Source organism: Lepisma saccharinum, chromosome 3, assembly GCF_977018435.1.
Source record: "Lepisma saccharinum chromosome 3, izLepSacc3.1, whole genome shotgun sequence".
Lineage (NCBI taxonomy): Eukaryota > Metazoa > Arthropoda > Insecta > Zygentoma > Lepismatidae > Lepisma > Lepisma saccharinum.
In genome coordinates, this window is record NC_139231.1 from 31,639,844 (window position 1) to 31,653,090 (window position 13,247).

Here is a 13,247-nt window from a genome sequence, read left to right on the forward strand (position 1 = left end):
CCTTTGGGAGTCTCCCTTCATGAATTTCATCTAATTACAGTTGAATCTCGATTTTACGTTTTTCAGAGGACCAAGCTGACAAAACTTGAAAATGCGGGAAAAAGTAAAATCGAGGAAAATTTTGTAACATTTGGTATGTTTCAACCATGAAGACTGAATGTATAATACAGGAAAATGTAAAATTGGCATTCCACTGTATTATTCATCATTGTGTTTGCAGTTAGCTCAAAGAGGCAGAACAGTAACATAAAATAAGAAAAATTCCAAAGATTGTATTTTTAACCCATCCGCATACCATTTAAATGCCAAATTTTTTGCTATGAAATGCCATTTAAATTTGGCTATCTCCCGTGATGGTTGAACAGCAAGACATGTCAAATATTGTAAAAACTATCCAAGCAATTTATGTGAAAATTTTATATATTAAAGTGAAAGTACAGTAATAAGTATGAACATACGGGAACCTGTCAATTCGACGACTAGGTATGCGGATGGGTTAACATCCTCAACACACAAGGCACATCAATTCTAACAGATTTGATCTTTCACATCTGCCATAGAAACTTGTAATAGTCATTCTGATTAGTGTCATTATGCCATTAGAAGTGTGATCTTTTTTTAATTTTGCGTTGCTACAGAATTTCACTGTAACTGTATAATCTAGGCAAGCATTCATCAGTACAGCATTTTGTAAAGAGTAGTTACATTTTTATTTCAAATCATGAAATCCAGCATGATTTGGTAGGGTGTTATTTCACTTGCTTTGAATCTGAAAGCAAAATAACACACCACAGAATGTTAAGTGGAACTTCATGCTCTAGTTTATATGTGACACTGGCATGTTGAGTGTGTGCAAGTTTAGACACTACTGCTGCTTCTTTACCTAAAATTTTCTTGTATTCCAATAACAAAGAAATCATAAATTACATACATACACTTGTCATAATAAGTCCTCAAAAAAAAACCAGGTCTCCGTGGCAGAGTAGTCCAAGTTAGGTACTATGAAGCCAGAGGTTCCAGGTTCAAACCCTGCGCAAGTCATAGGTGTTCATACATGTGTCCCATCGTCCATATCAGGAGTTCATCTTTCATCCTCGAGAAGCAAGAGGATGAAAACTGATGTAACATAACCAAAATAGATAAAGCAAAGCGTGAACACATGTATGCAGATCCTTTTACTTATATATTTGATTTCATTGCAGCCACACGGACCAATTACAGTACGATCAAGAGGGGGGAGAGGAGGGCGTGTAGCAGCCGATGACGATGCAAGTTCCAGTAAGTCAGATTGTTCACGGACAAACACGAGGGCTCCTGTTCCATCGGGATCGGTGCAGAACAACAATCCAGCGGACGAGGAGGAGGAACTTCCGTTAGCTCGTGTAAGAGAAGAAACATTGGCTAAAAAGGCATGTGGCTTTTCCGCTTTACACTATTAACATTAGATGAAAGAGCAGGCTTTTTTAAACAATAGTAATGTGATGTAAATTACTTCTTCCAAATGTAGCATATGAATTCCGAAGCTGAAGTAAAACAAAACATATTTAAAATATAATATGTAATGTAAGTATGTATTTTAATTTAGAATTGGACAAATTAATTGGCAGTTTATTAACATCGAACTGCGTTAGCATATTGATTTATCAATAAAATTGCAAACAAATAGTGATCCCCATCTCTACATTCCCTGTGTATCTTTATGGGATGGTGCAATGCACAGGGGGTATTTTTAACTTTCATAAAAATAACAGAATGATAGAATTTTACAATAAGTTGCAGATGCTAAGCGTACCACTTCAAACCAATACTTGAAATTTTAACATGCAAGTGTTTCATTGGAATCGTATAATAACAATCTACCATCGTTTTGCTTTTTTTTTATTAAAAATTTCAAATGAGACAATAATTTAATCACAAAATCCAGTTCTCCATACACTGTAGTTGAAGAAAATTGTGAAGTGTGCATAATTTGCAGGATATTTAAACTGCAAAAGTATTGCATTGCAATTTTGTGGATTCCAGAAAGGTATCTGCTGAACCCAAAGGAGAGGATATTTATATATAAATATGATATTGGTAAAATTGCCTCTGATACCAATTAATTTGTCCTATCCTGAGTACATCTTTGTATGTAGCATGTTTTTGCTAATATTAAGTTTCTTGGTTTAAGGCAAAGCTGATCACATTCATAGTCACATATACAGGGTGTGGCAACTGAACCTGATGGTTTTTAATTACGAATAAAAAAAAAACAACTATTTCGTACAACGAAGTCAATTTAATACATGTTGTACTACATCTCGAAGCATTTTAGGAAAATAGTTTTATGCAAGTTCTTGACAAGGACAGTTCATTTTTTGAATAGCACACTGTGAGGTGAGGCAACTGAATCTGGCAGTTTTTAAATCAACACTGAACAGAAGTTGCGTGAAGTAATGACATTCAGCTGTTCGTTATCTCAAAGCATGTCTATCAGCATGGAGCAGTGGTCTGCACAACACCGTGCTTTTGTGGTCGGGACATTTTTCGTAATGAATGTGTGCCTTCTGTTGGTTCTTTAATATACTAAATCACATTGCAAACCCTGGACACATGATGTGTTTGGGGATGGTGTCTATTGAGAACAAGTTGTTGCCTTGTAGGATTATTATCGGTGGCCAAGGCTCCACCTCGTCTGTCGGTCACAAGGACCTCTTGTACATGAAGTTGCCAGGGAGAGTTATGAGTGGCCCAGGCTCTACTTCGTCTGGTGGTCACATCAAGACTGTTTTTCTATGTAGGCTACATAACTCTCCCTGGCAACTTCATGTACAAGAGGTCCTTGTGACCGACAGACGAGGTGGAGCCTTGGCCACCGATAATAATCCTACAAGGCAACAACTTGTTCTCAATAGACACCATCCCCAAACACATCATGTGTCCAGGGTTTGCAATGTGATTTAGTAGATTGCACACTACCCCGAAGACGGAGGCAGAATCAGTCTCTGAAACGTTGGTAATTTTTAAAAAAATTAACACACTGGTTAAAAATCCAAAACTAAGAATGAATGAATCACCACTGATCAGCTACAAAGAAGAATTGATATTTCATGTTTTGAAAAATGTTCTAAAAGCCCATTTATCCAGAGTGTCTTTTTTAGTAAGTGTTAAAAATACACAAAGCATTCCATTGCTGTAATCAATATTTAATAACATCCACAAACAATGTCACATGATATAAAGCACTCTGCTACTCTTTTAATAACTAATTGAAAATAACCTGGACAAAGTCACTAACATGTATCTTGTTTGTCTTCCTAATTTTTGGATTGACCTTAATCCTTCTCTAGAGATAAAGAGCTAGGGAAAAAGTGTAGAAAAAGTTTAAAAGGTATAAATTCTTAACCCTACCTTTAAACCATGTCCTTACCTCTTACACACTTTGTTCTTTGTTCCCTGAAGAAAGCTCGAGGTCCATCCAAAAATGAGGAGAACATTACATAGTAGACTTTGTTTCAATTGTTCACGACACATGACATTAATAGCATTACTGCATCATTTAGTGTGCCACATTCACTGTAATTTTTAGTATTGTCAATGTTTAATACAGTACAGTCTGGATTATCTGAAACAGATGTGGACTCGTCAAATTTGGATAAAAGAGTGTTCATTGTATTAGTAAATCTCTCGCCATTTTGCATTTCATGGAATAACCGTATCAAACTTCAAAACAATTAATAAATAAAACTAATTCTTGGTGTTTAAGTTTTACATGTTTTTGTAAGAAATTACTTTATTTGCGTATGGATTTTGTGACACTTCACACCATTCGCTGAAAACTTGATTGATTGGCATAAATGTCAAACATCGGCCTTCTGTGATTGGTGCCAGTCACGAAAATAGATTAGTGAATACAGTAATTTTTTGCAAGACCCACATGGAAAACATACATACATATATATATATTTAATATATTTGTCTAAGAATAAAATTCAACTGTGTTTTTGGTATTAATTTAAATTTCTACATGTTTAATTCAGTAATTGAAAGGTTATGATGTTCAAATGTTTACGTATTTGATCAATTTAAATGAAAAGCTACAGCTACTACAAATAAGTGATATAGTGTTTGGTTTCCAATGTATAAACATTGAACTCAAAGCCTGCTCTTTTTTCTTAGTATGCAAGGGATTGCGGTGGTGAAATGAAGAAAATAAGAAATGTAAATATAGTAGTATGTAAGGTTTTTTGGTAGTGCTTTTGGTTGTGGTGGTGCATCTGCTTCCTTCTATTGAAAAATGTTTTGTGTTGCGTGCTAATAGATTGATGGTTTTTTTTATTATTGGCAATTAACAAACACACAGTGCTTTTTGCTAATTCTTTTATTTTGGTTTTCGAAATTTAAAGAGTAATAATAATGTGTGGTAAGAAAAAGTTTTTCTAAAGTCTGAAGTCTTTGTGTGACAAATTATGCATGACCTGGGATGTATATATTGCAAGAAGTGTGGCAAAAATGCATAACCCACACACAAGTGAATACAGGGTTATTCATAAGTCAATGTCACATTTCGGAGTTTTATTGTGAAATAAGTACATGACATATCAGCATGAATGATATAAAAAAAGAAAGACAATCTCAAAAAGTTTGTTTGTCATATCTTACAAGTGCTCAATGTGTGCACCTTTGGTTACACGGCAGACATTAAGGCGATATACCAATTCTGCCCACACCCGCACCAGCATGTCACGGTCTGTCGTTGCTATCGTTGCTGTAATGCGAACTCGGAGGTCGTTCATATCACCTGGAGGCGGTGGAATGAACACCCTGTCCTTCACATATCCCCAGAGAAAGAAATCACAAGGTGTGAAGTCTGGGGATCTTGGCAGCCACCGAAACAATGCGACGTCATCGTCAGTAATGCTTCCAATCCATCTTCGCGGTAAGTTCTTGTTCATGTACGCACGCACGAGTCGATGGAAGTGGGGTGGGGTCCTGTCCTGTTGGAAAATCAAGTTACCTCTGTCTGCTGTCACTTAGGGAATAAGCCATTGTTATAACATATCCAGATAAGTGATGCCAGTCACTGTGGATTCTGCAAAGAAAAAGGGCCTGTAAACCTTGTCCTTTGACATGGTGCAAAACACGTTGATTTTTGGGGAGTCGCGCACAAGTGTTTCATACCACTTCTTGATGGTCCTGCGATCTGCTGGATCCTTCTGAAAACGAGTGCGAAATCGCCGCTGAACAGTCACAGTAATCTCTGTTTTCGCAAACTGTATCACGCAAAATGCTCTCTCGTTTCCTGCGAATGCCATATTGTACATTGCTGCCGCCTAGCGGCCAACCGCGTCACCACAACATGCGCTGTTCACGTGACACAAACTTGGAGAGTTTCTGATTCCATACGTACATGATTCGGACTCGCACGTCTCATACATCACGCACACGATGTTCCTCAAATGTGACATTGACATATGAATAACCCTGTATGTGCATCCTGGGATGTAAGGGCTGACCTCTTCCAAAGGCATCCAAATGTCAGCCTTCCTCCCACGTAGTACACCCTGGACTGCATTTTGCAGACTAGTGAGGTACTGACATCTGGACCCCAACCAGTATAATCCTCTGTGTGGTTTGTTTGTGCCATCCATCTCTTTTATAATTGTCCCTTCATTCATCTCATCTTATCACCATTCGTCCTCATCTTTGTGATTAGCCAAAAATGGTAGAAAAGCGATGTAAAGCATACAATCAGCCAACCAAGCAGAAGGAATCTGCTAGGGCTTTCCCAATCGATTGTGCTAATGTTGTCACCTTGTAATTAAGGGATTACAAGTTCAATCCCCAGTGTAGGCACATTGCACAGTAATTGGAACCCACTTTAAACTCTAGGTCCATTAAAATATGTTATTTTGTGACATCACTTAAGTGATCCAACAATTGTAACATAAAACAACTCAATTGAGTTGAGATACGCATACCTGAGCTATTTCCGGATTTGATAGTTTCAGATCCTACTTTAAACTGTAGGTCCAGTCTCCATTAGCCAATGTAAGTATGGCTGATTGGCAGTATCAGAAGTATTTGTTGGGATTTAATCAGATACATTTCCAGGGTCCACAAAAAATGCTGCATGACACTTTCAGTATAAATATCTTGGAAATTATGCAAAATGCACAATTTTGATTATTTTTGCAGCATAGTGGGAAGAAATGGATTTTATGATTAAATGATTATGTTGTGCAATTGTGAAAATTTTAAGGTACATTGCTATGGTATAGATCAATGCAAAATTTACCTTTAAAATAATAAATTTTCTAGAGTACTTTGAATTCTTACAATTTTTCAAGTAATAAAAAGTACTATGCTTGTATTAAAACCACCATGAACTAGACCCACAATTTTCACTAGAAGTGCAAAAAATCAGCCCATTTTGCATAATTGGCAGGATACTTAGATTCTGAGAAAGTGACTTAGCATTTTACATACCCAGTTGAATGCCAAAATCCAGAAAGAAGTCTCATATCAATAATTAAATTCAAACCAACACCTTTTTTATATAGATATTAGCTAGCCATAGAAGTAAAAATATTTTTCTTTTTACCGATCTTAATATAAATCATATAAGTGTTGGGTATTATTATAATTAGTACATGATCATCATCAATGTTTTTTCCACACATGATTAAGATGCATGAATTTACAGAGGTATTAGGTCAATTTATGTGTAATATAATTGTGGAGTGGAGTTATCCCATTGTGTGCATGAATAATGACAATTTTGTCCTTTATTTTTTGTGCCTGGCATTTAATAAACTTGTGAAATGTTCAATTGCTTGCTACCGAGGGAATTGTTTGTGCTAATTAGTTAGTTCCATGTTGTATGTAGGGAGGGGAGCACGCTTGTGTTGTGGAAAATGCATGTGCAAATATGATTAAAAATGTGATTTCATGTCATGTTCATCAGCCATCCTAATTTCAATAATTAAGTAAATTTTGTCTTGATTTCTCCTGGCGACCAAAAGTTTTCTGAAATGATAGCCCAGAAGTTTGCAAGCTCTTGGTTCTGGAATCCCTCAAATTCACCTTTATTAAAAGCTAAGAGAGCACCTTCAACAAATGGGACTATATTTGAAACAACCAAGGGGCCCAGTGGTTAATCCCTGGTGGCAATGCAATGTACGGTGGCTCAGATCGTTCTTTAAACTTTAGGTCCAGTCCCAATTATCCTATCTAAACATAAAGGGGACTTACCATGAACTTTATAATTGAAACAATAATTGATCGCAATGCAAGTTCCATTTATCTGATAAAAATATTCATTTGGGGCATTCCATCACCTCTGGTGGGACATGCTGACTACATTTTTGATATTAAAGTAACTATTATACTGATATTTAAGCAACATTTTTCTTACAGTTTCTGTGCGATCAAATAAGAAACTTTACACTGTTGATTAAACATAACTACATTTAAAATACTTTCCCAGATTTATAGCTATAAGTGAACAATTTTGAGTCACGGGTGGTTGTTGACTTGATGTTTAAGTCCACTTTATGCACAGTAAGGCTGATCGGGACTGGACCTACAGTTTAAAGTGGGATCCGAAACACTGCCTCTGTTCTTAATAAGAAATTTATTTGAATTTCTGTAAATTTTCAAATGATGAAAAATAAATTATGTAAGACAAAGAGAGAAGGTAATTGACCTTTGAATATTCTAGTGGAGTTGAGAGGGAAATGAATTGTTTTTTTGGTGTCACTGGTGGGACACGATAGAAAGCAAAAGTGAATCAAAAAGTTAAAATAAACAAACAATATGTAAAATACCTTCTAACTTAATTATATATAATACTTGAATTTTTATCCAAATGACAAGTCTAGATTGTTCACTCACAAGATAGGATAAAGTTAAAGCGTTAAATTTAATTTTAAAAATTGAAATTCAGATGCACTTTGACGTGGAATGCCCCATTTGTAAAAAATGTTCAGGTTTTACAGTGTTGTATTACGTCCATCATAAAAATAGAAGCAGCATTTTTCATGTTTCATTTGTGTGGTAAAATAAGAGTTCACAAATACACATTCTACATGCATGTCACTTTTCTAGTCGCTACACAGCTCCCACTATTTTTTTTACAAATGCTGTGAAAGTATGCACTAAAGTTGGTGCCACTAACATTGCATACATCATAGCTGCATTTTGTAATATACCAAAGCTTTTTATGTGCAGAAAAAAACATCTTAAAAGTTTGCAAGGCAGATGTGATAAACATGCCAGTATATTTCCTGTGCTATTTCTTCACAAGTGAAAGCTAAAACTGTGTTATTGCTATTCTGTAGCCTTTCTTGTACATAAGAAAATGTATTACAAGTATATGAATGAAAATTTCGGTAAATTATTACGGTTGAGAGTAATTTTTTGTGCCAAGGGCAAGAATTTTTATGATTTAGAAATCACCTTACCAACAGTGAAATTTCTAATTACAAAACCGTGTTTCCTTCATGCGGTACAAGATTCAAAAACATGCGAGAAACCAGTAAATAGTGTGTAGACTACAAATACCATACTATATTTTCACGTTCTAGTTCACTTCATGAGCACAAAGTTGTAGCATGCTGTAAACTGATACAAGAGGGGCAAATTCAATCCATCCTGGAAATAAATAACCCATGGCTCAACAACCCGTGAAGGCCAGAGCCTACCTACCAACTGCATGCCTCACTCCCAGATTATCCAACAAGATATCGGGTGAGGTGTGGTCAGCATGATGAACCCCCAGTCATTGTTGTAGGTTGATGCTAGTCATTTGTAGCTCCCCAATTTGAACCTGCTCGCGGCCTGTAGCCAGAGCCAATTGCATGATGCCTTGGACCGCACGTCCATGGTGAATGTTCTTTGGTCCCTGAAAAAGCAAAATAAAACTATGCATACATCAGAAACACACAGAGAAGAGAAAGAGAGACATACACACATGCAGGTCCTAGTTCTACTACACATCAGTGTAGTGCTATCAATAATGTTTCCACAGACAGGTCTGCCAAGCAGCTCTGCATTGAGTGACGCATGGTCAGTGCAGCGAGTCCCATTGTTTTGTTACTCTCTAGATGGAAGGTGTATGTATTACTATTGATTTCAAGTACCTCTCCAATTGACATTCGAGACCAGGTCAACACCAAAAGTTTGGAACTCCCACCTACGATTGAAGTAACTTCTTTTTTTTTTCTGAAGTGAACTTCTGCCACAGTTGCTTAATGAAGGAATTAAATGTACCATTGATTTTTAATTCCAAATTATGCACATGTAGGCTAATTTGGACTTTCCCTACAGTTTCAAGTGGAATCCAAACCACTGTGTGCCTCCACCTGGTATCGAAATGAATCACTTCGGTGCTAAAAATTAATATGAAAGAAAGTTAAAGAATGTCTTTGAAAATTATCCTGTAAAATTTTATCATCACCAGGTGCCATAGTACAGAGAATACAAGAAAATTACATCTTTTCATCAAAATCTTGAACAGAAGACATTGGCATTATTACATGGCATAGTGCAGTGCATTGGTAATAAGGTGCTGTCTAGGCCCTTCCAAGTTAAAAAAGCCTAGTATTATTGGAAGGAACAAAATAAATATGTTCCTTCCACCCCATGAAATATTTGTCATTTTATGTTGAATCCTCAGTATTGGTTTATTTTATAGCAATACTCCTTCAGAGCAATAGTGTCCAGTGTCTTGAATGCCATGGTGAGACCCAAGTGGGAATTTGTTCTGCATAAAGTGGCTCGTGGGTTGACCTAGCCTCTCATCAATGGGCACAGGGAGGATAAAGGTAGCTGGAGCATGGTACTGATCACATTGTCCCCACTATGGCTAAGGTTTATAATTTTGGGGCTGTATCTCCATACCCTTTATGTGCCTTCACGGTATAGTACAATGCATTGTTTTTGCTTTTAAAAAAAAATCACAGCAGTTCATTCCTTTTAGATATAAATAAAAACCTTTGAGACAGAAATGGACATAACCATATACCATTAACAAATAAAATAACTTGCTCAGTGTATAATTTTTCACATTTAAAAATTCAGTGCCAATGCGCACTGTTACTACTTTTTTCCACCACTATCACCTAAAGAATTCAGCTTAGATTTCAAGCAACTTAATGTGTGTGTTTTCTTTTACAGCGTGCACAGCAGAAAGCAAAATTGAACAAGATTCTACTAAGGCTGCTTTCTCGACTTCCTAGCAAACAACCGCTAGATCTATCGTACCTGTTGGATCCAGGACGACGGAACCGTAAGAAAACCTCGCTCCTCAACCCCTGAGACTGGCTCATGTAGGGGATTGGGGCAGGTTGAGTGTGCTGGAATGGTTTGAGAAAGTAAAATTCAGCCAAAAGGTACTGCTGCTCGAAAGGGCATCGGTGTCTTTGGAGTATAAAAGTTGTATCAAGCAAGATCGTTGCCACTAGCATCGGTGGATAACTGAAATAGTATTACGTATTACAGTTTGGTGTGACGAGATGGGAAGGACAGCCCCAACCCCTGCTTTCAGATGGTGAAACTGGTATGCACTTTATGTATTATAATAGTTTTTACATAATTATACTCAGACTAGTTGCCAATGTTGAAACTTTTAAGGTGGAATAATACTCAGTATGTTTTGTCACTTTCTCTACTTGTGTACAGGTACCAGTTTTTGCCCATCTGGAAGTGCTCACATTCAGGTTACAATAATATATTCTGTTCGTACTTTAACTCAAAAAAAATAATAACGGTGACTCAGTTTTGCAAGAAATCATAGTTTTCTTTCCCAAGAAGCACCAGTGCAAGATAAAAGTGGTATAGCCAAGCTGAACGGACAAGTCATTCTCAATCGTGACATCAAAAGACTGATTATCGTGAAAAACACTTGAACAAGTTCTAGTGCCATAGTAGAAGGTATGGCAGTTTACGTTCTATTTAAGTAAAAAGGGAGAAAAATATCTGAAGACTGGTGAAAAGAGTAAACCAGCACAATGATGAATGTGAGGAATATTTGTGTATTTTTGTCACTTTTTTTTTTCATATACATAATATATATGTAAATGTCCAGTGTTGCAAATATGCTCGCTAACAAATTTGAATGAAGTGTGAGTGCGTATTCAAGTGTGGATGATGCCTGCTCTTCTTGACCATAGTACAAAAACTCTGTGGCAGGATGTGTGACATTAGTTGTGATCTGACTGACTAAACGTGATTTTAGAGTAAAAAAAAAAATAACAAAAATTTTATTATTATTATTTCATACAACAAGAAATGAAATTATGCGAGAAAGTCTATTTTTATGCTAGTCACAAACAAACTATTTTCGTGCATGCAGTTGTTATTTGACACTTACAAATCTTATTTGTGAGTAAATGAACTCTTGTAGCATGGAGCTACTGTTTTTTGGGGGAAGGGGGTTTTAGAAAGAAAGAGAATGTTTAATAATGTTATTGCAACTGACATCTTGGCGCGAACCAAGTGTAATTTGACTCCATTGCAGCATTTAAATGTACAGTAGTCATAGCTTTAGAACTTTGCTTGTGTGGCATTGAAAAGGTTGCTAAAAAAGTGAAAGGAAATTATGCATAGAGTTTTCCTTCCTATGAAAATGTCATGAGAATTCTCATGGTGTATTGTTTTCTATTTAAACAGTACTTTTTTGTGATCAGTATAAGATACTGGCAAATTGTATTTATTATGTACATTTTTCCAGAGTATTCAATACTCAAGTTGTTAGTGTTTTAAGGTTTTTCATCTGTACAGTGTGGGTATTTAATGAATTCTAGATCAAACTGTTTGAGATTTTGCAATGGCAATTGTAACAACTATCAAATAATGCATGTGGATGTATTTTTAATGAGCAATAAGTGAGTACATGAAATTTCATATTGGCTTAATTAATGTAACATTTTTTTTTCCTTCTTTTCATCAACATCACACACTTGCAGGTTAGAATAATCTGTGCACTCGTGTAAACTTTTAATTTGTAAACTATGAAGATGTAAATATTTTGACCAGTTCTTTTGAGAAAAATCCAAGTAAGTGTAATGTAATGTACAGGCTACGTCTGGTAGTATTACCAGGTGCAAAGTTTTTATTGTAATTATTATTATTTTTGTATGGAGGCAGCTGGAACAAAACTTGCAGTAGCATAATGGATTTTGCAGCCACTGCAAAAGTCTGTGTTTTAAAAGCAATGTGATTGAAGTACAAGAGTATCATGTAAATCTGTAAGAGTAAAAACAATGGTGATCAATAATAGTGTAATTGTTGAGACGGACGTGTCTCAGGTGTAAAGAGTCTCACTGTGCATGTACTCGCTTTGACCCATCCATTTGAACCCATTGGGAGATGTGGTGGAATTCAGTGCGTTCCTTTATGACCCCTCTGCCCACCACCTCATGCATTCCAATATATGTATATGACAAGATTACATTTTGACACCCCCACCCCCCTTTTCCTTAGATTGTGTGCCCAATGAACTGAGGTTACAAGTGAATGTGACATAGAGGGAACTTGAAATCTGCTATATGACGGATCATTTCATTCATATCGTAATAGTTTTTAGAAGTGTTACTTTATTTATCTCCTCCTGTCTTTCTTTGTCACATTACTTTCATCACAGTTCAAGAAGCAGTAAATTAGATGGTAGACCAGATGCAACAACCGTATCAATATGACTTTTTGCTCTGTAGCTCTGTACGTGTTTACATTACAAGAAAACTCATGAATGCAGTTTCAAGGTCATGTTAAGAGTTTCATTTTACATCATCAAATGTGAAAATAAACTCTTTTCAGATTATATATTGTTTTTCTTTCTTTTTTATTTATTTTTTCCTTGTTGTACAATGTTCCAATCCTTTTCGAGTTATTACCCATACTCCAATCACAAGTGATGATGATCTCAGATGTCATAATGCTTGTTGTCGACGGGAAAAGAAACCTCAAGCAGTAATTTCCTTCTGGTTTTCATCCAGTTTTCCTGAAAGGACCCCACCCCATATCTGCTTATCTCAGTGACAAAGCATCGTATCAGTAGAGGCATGCATATTTCGTTTTTGACAGAAAATGAAGTGTGAAATAACACACTGTAATATTAATTTTTCATATTTTTGAAAGATGAGAGGTGCATTTTCCTACCATGTTATGTCACGAAATGAACTACAAAATGTGAAATAAACTCTTAAAATGTAGAGTTTATTTACAGACGCAACATTTTCTGAAGTTTGAATTATCCTGTGAGTTAT

The 13,247-nt window shown here is 36.0% G+C and overlaps 1 protein-coding gene across 7 annotated transcripts in view; it reads left to right on the forward strand.

Moving 5' to 3' along the window:
* Window positions 1-12,804, forward strand: part of ash1 (histone-lysine N-methyltransferase ash1) — a 154,208-nt gene extending 141,404 nt beyond the window's left edge. For 5 of the 7 annotated variants that reach the window (XM_083118392.1, XM_083118393.1, XM_083118394.1 and 2 more), the window contains 3 exons: window positions 1,203-1,409; window positions 4,159-4,200; window positions 10,159-12,804. In XM_083118392.1, coding sequence (XP_082974518.1) covers window positions 1,203-1,409; window positions 4,159-4,200; window positions 10,159-10,299 — 390 coding nt within the window. In that variant the 3' untranslated portion in view covers window positions 10,300-12,804. The remainder of the gene's footprint in view (window positions 1-1,202; window positions 1,410-4,158; window positions 4,201-10,158) is intronic. The other 2 variants (XM_083118395.1, XM_083118396.1) reach the window with 2 other exon arrangements.
* Window positions 12,805-13,247: the final 443 nt, after the last annotated feature.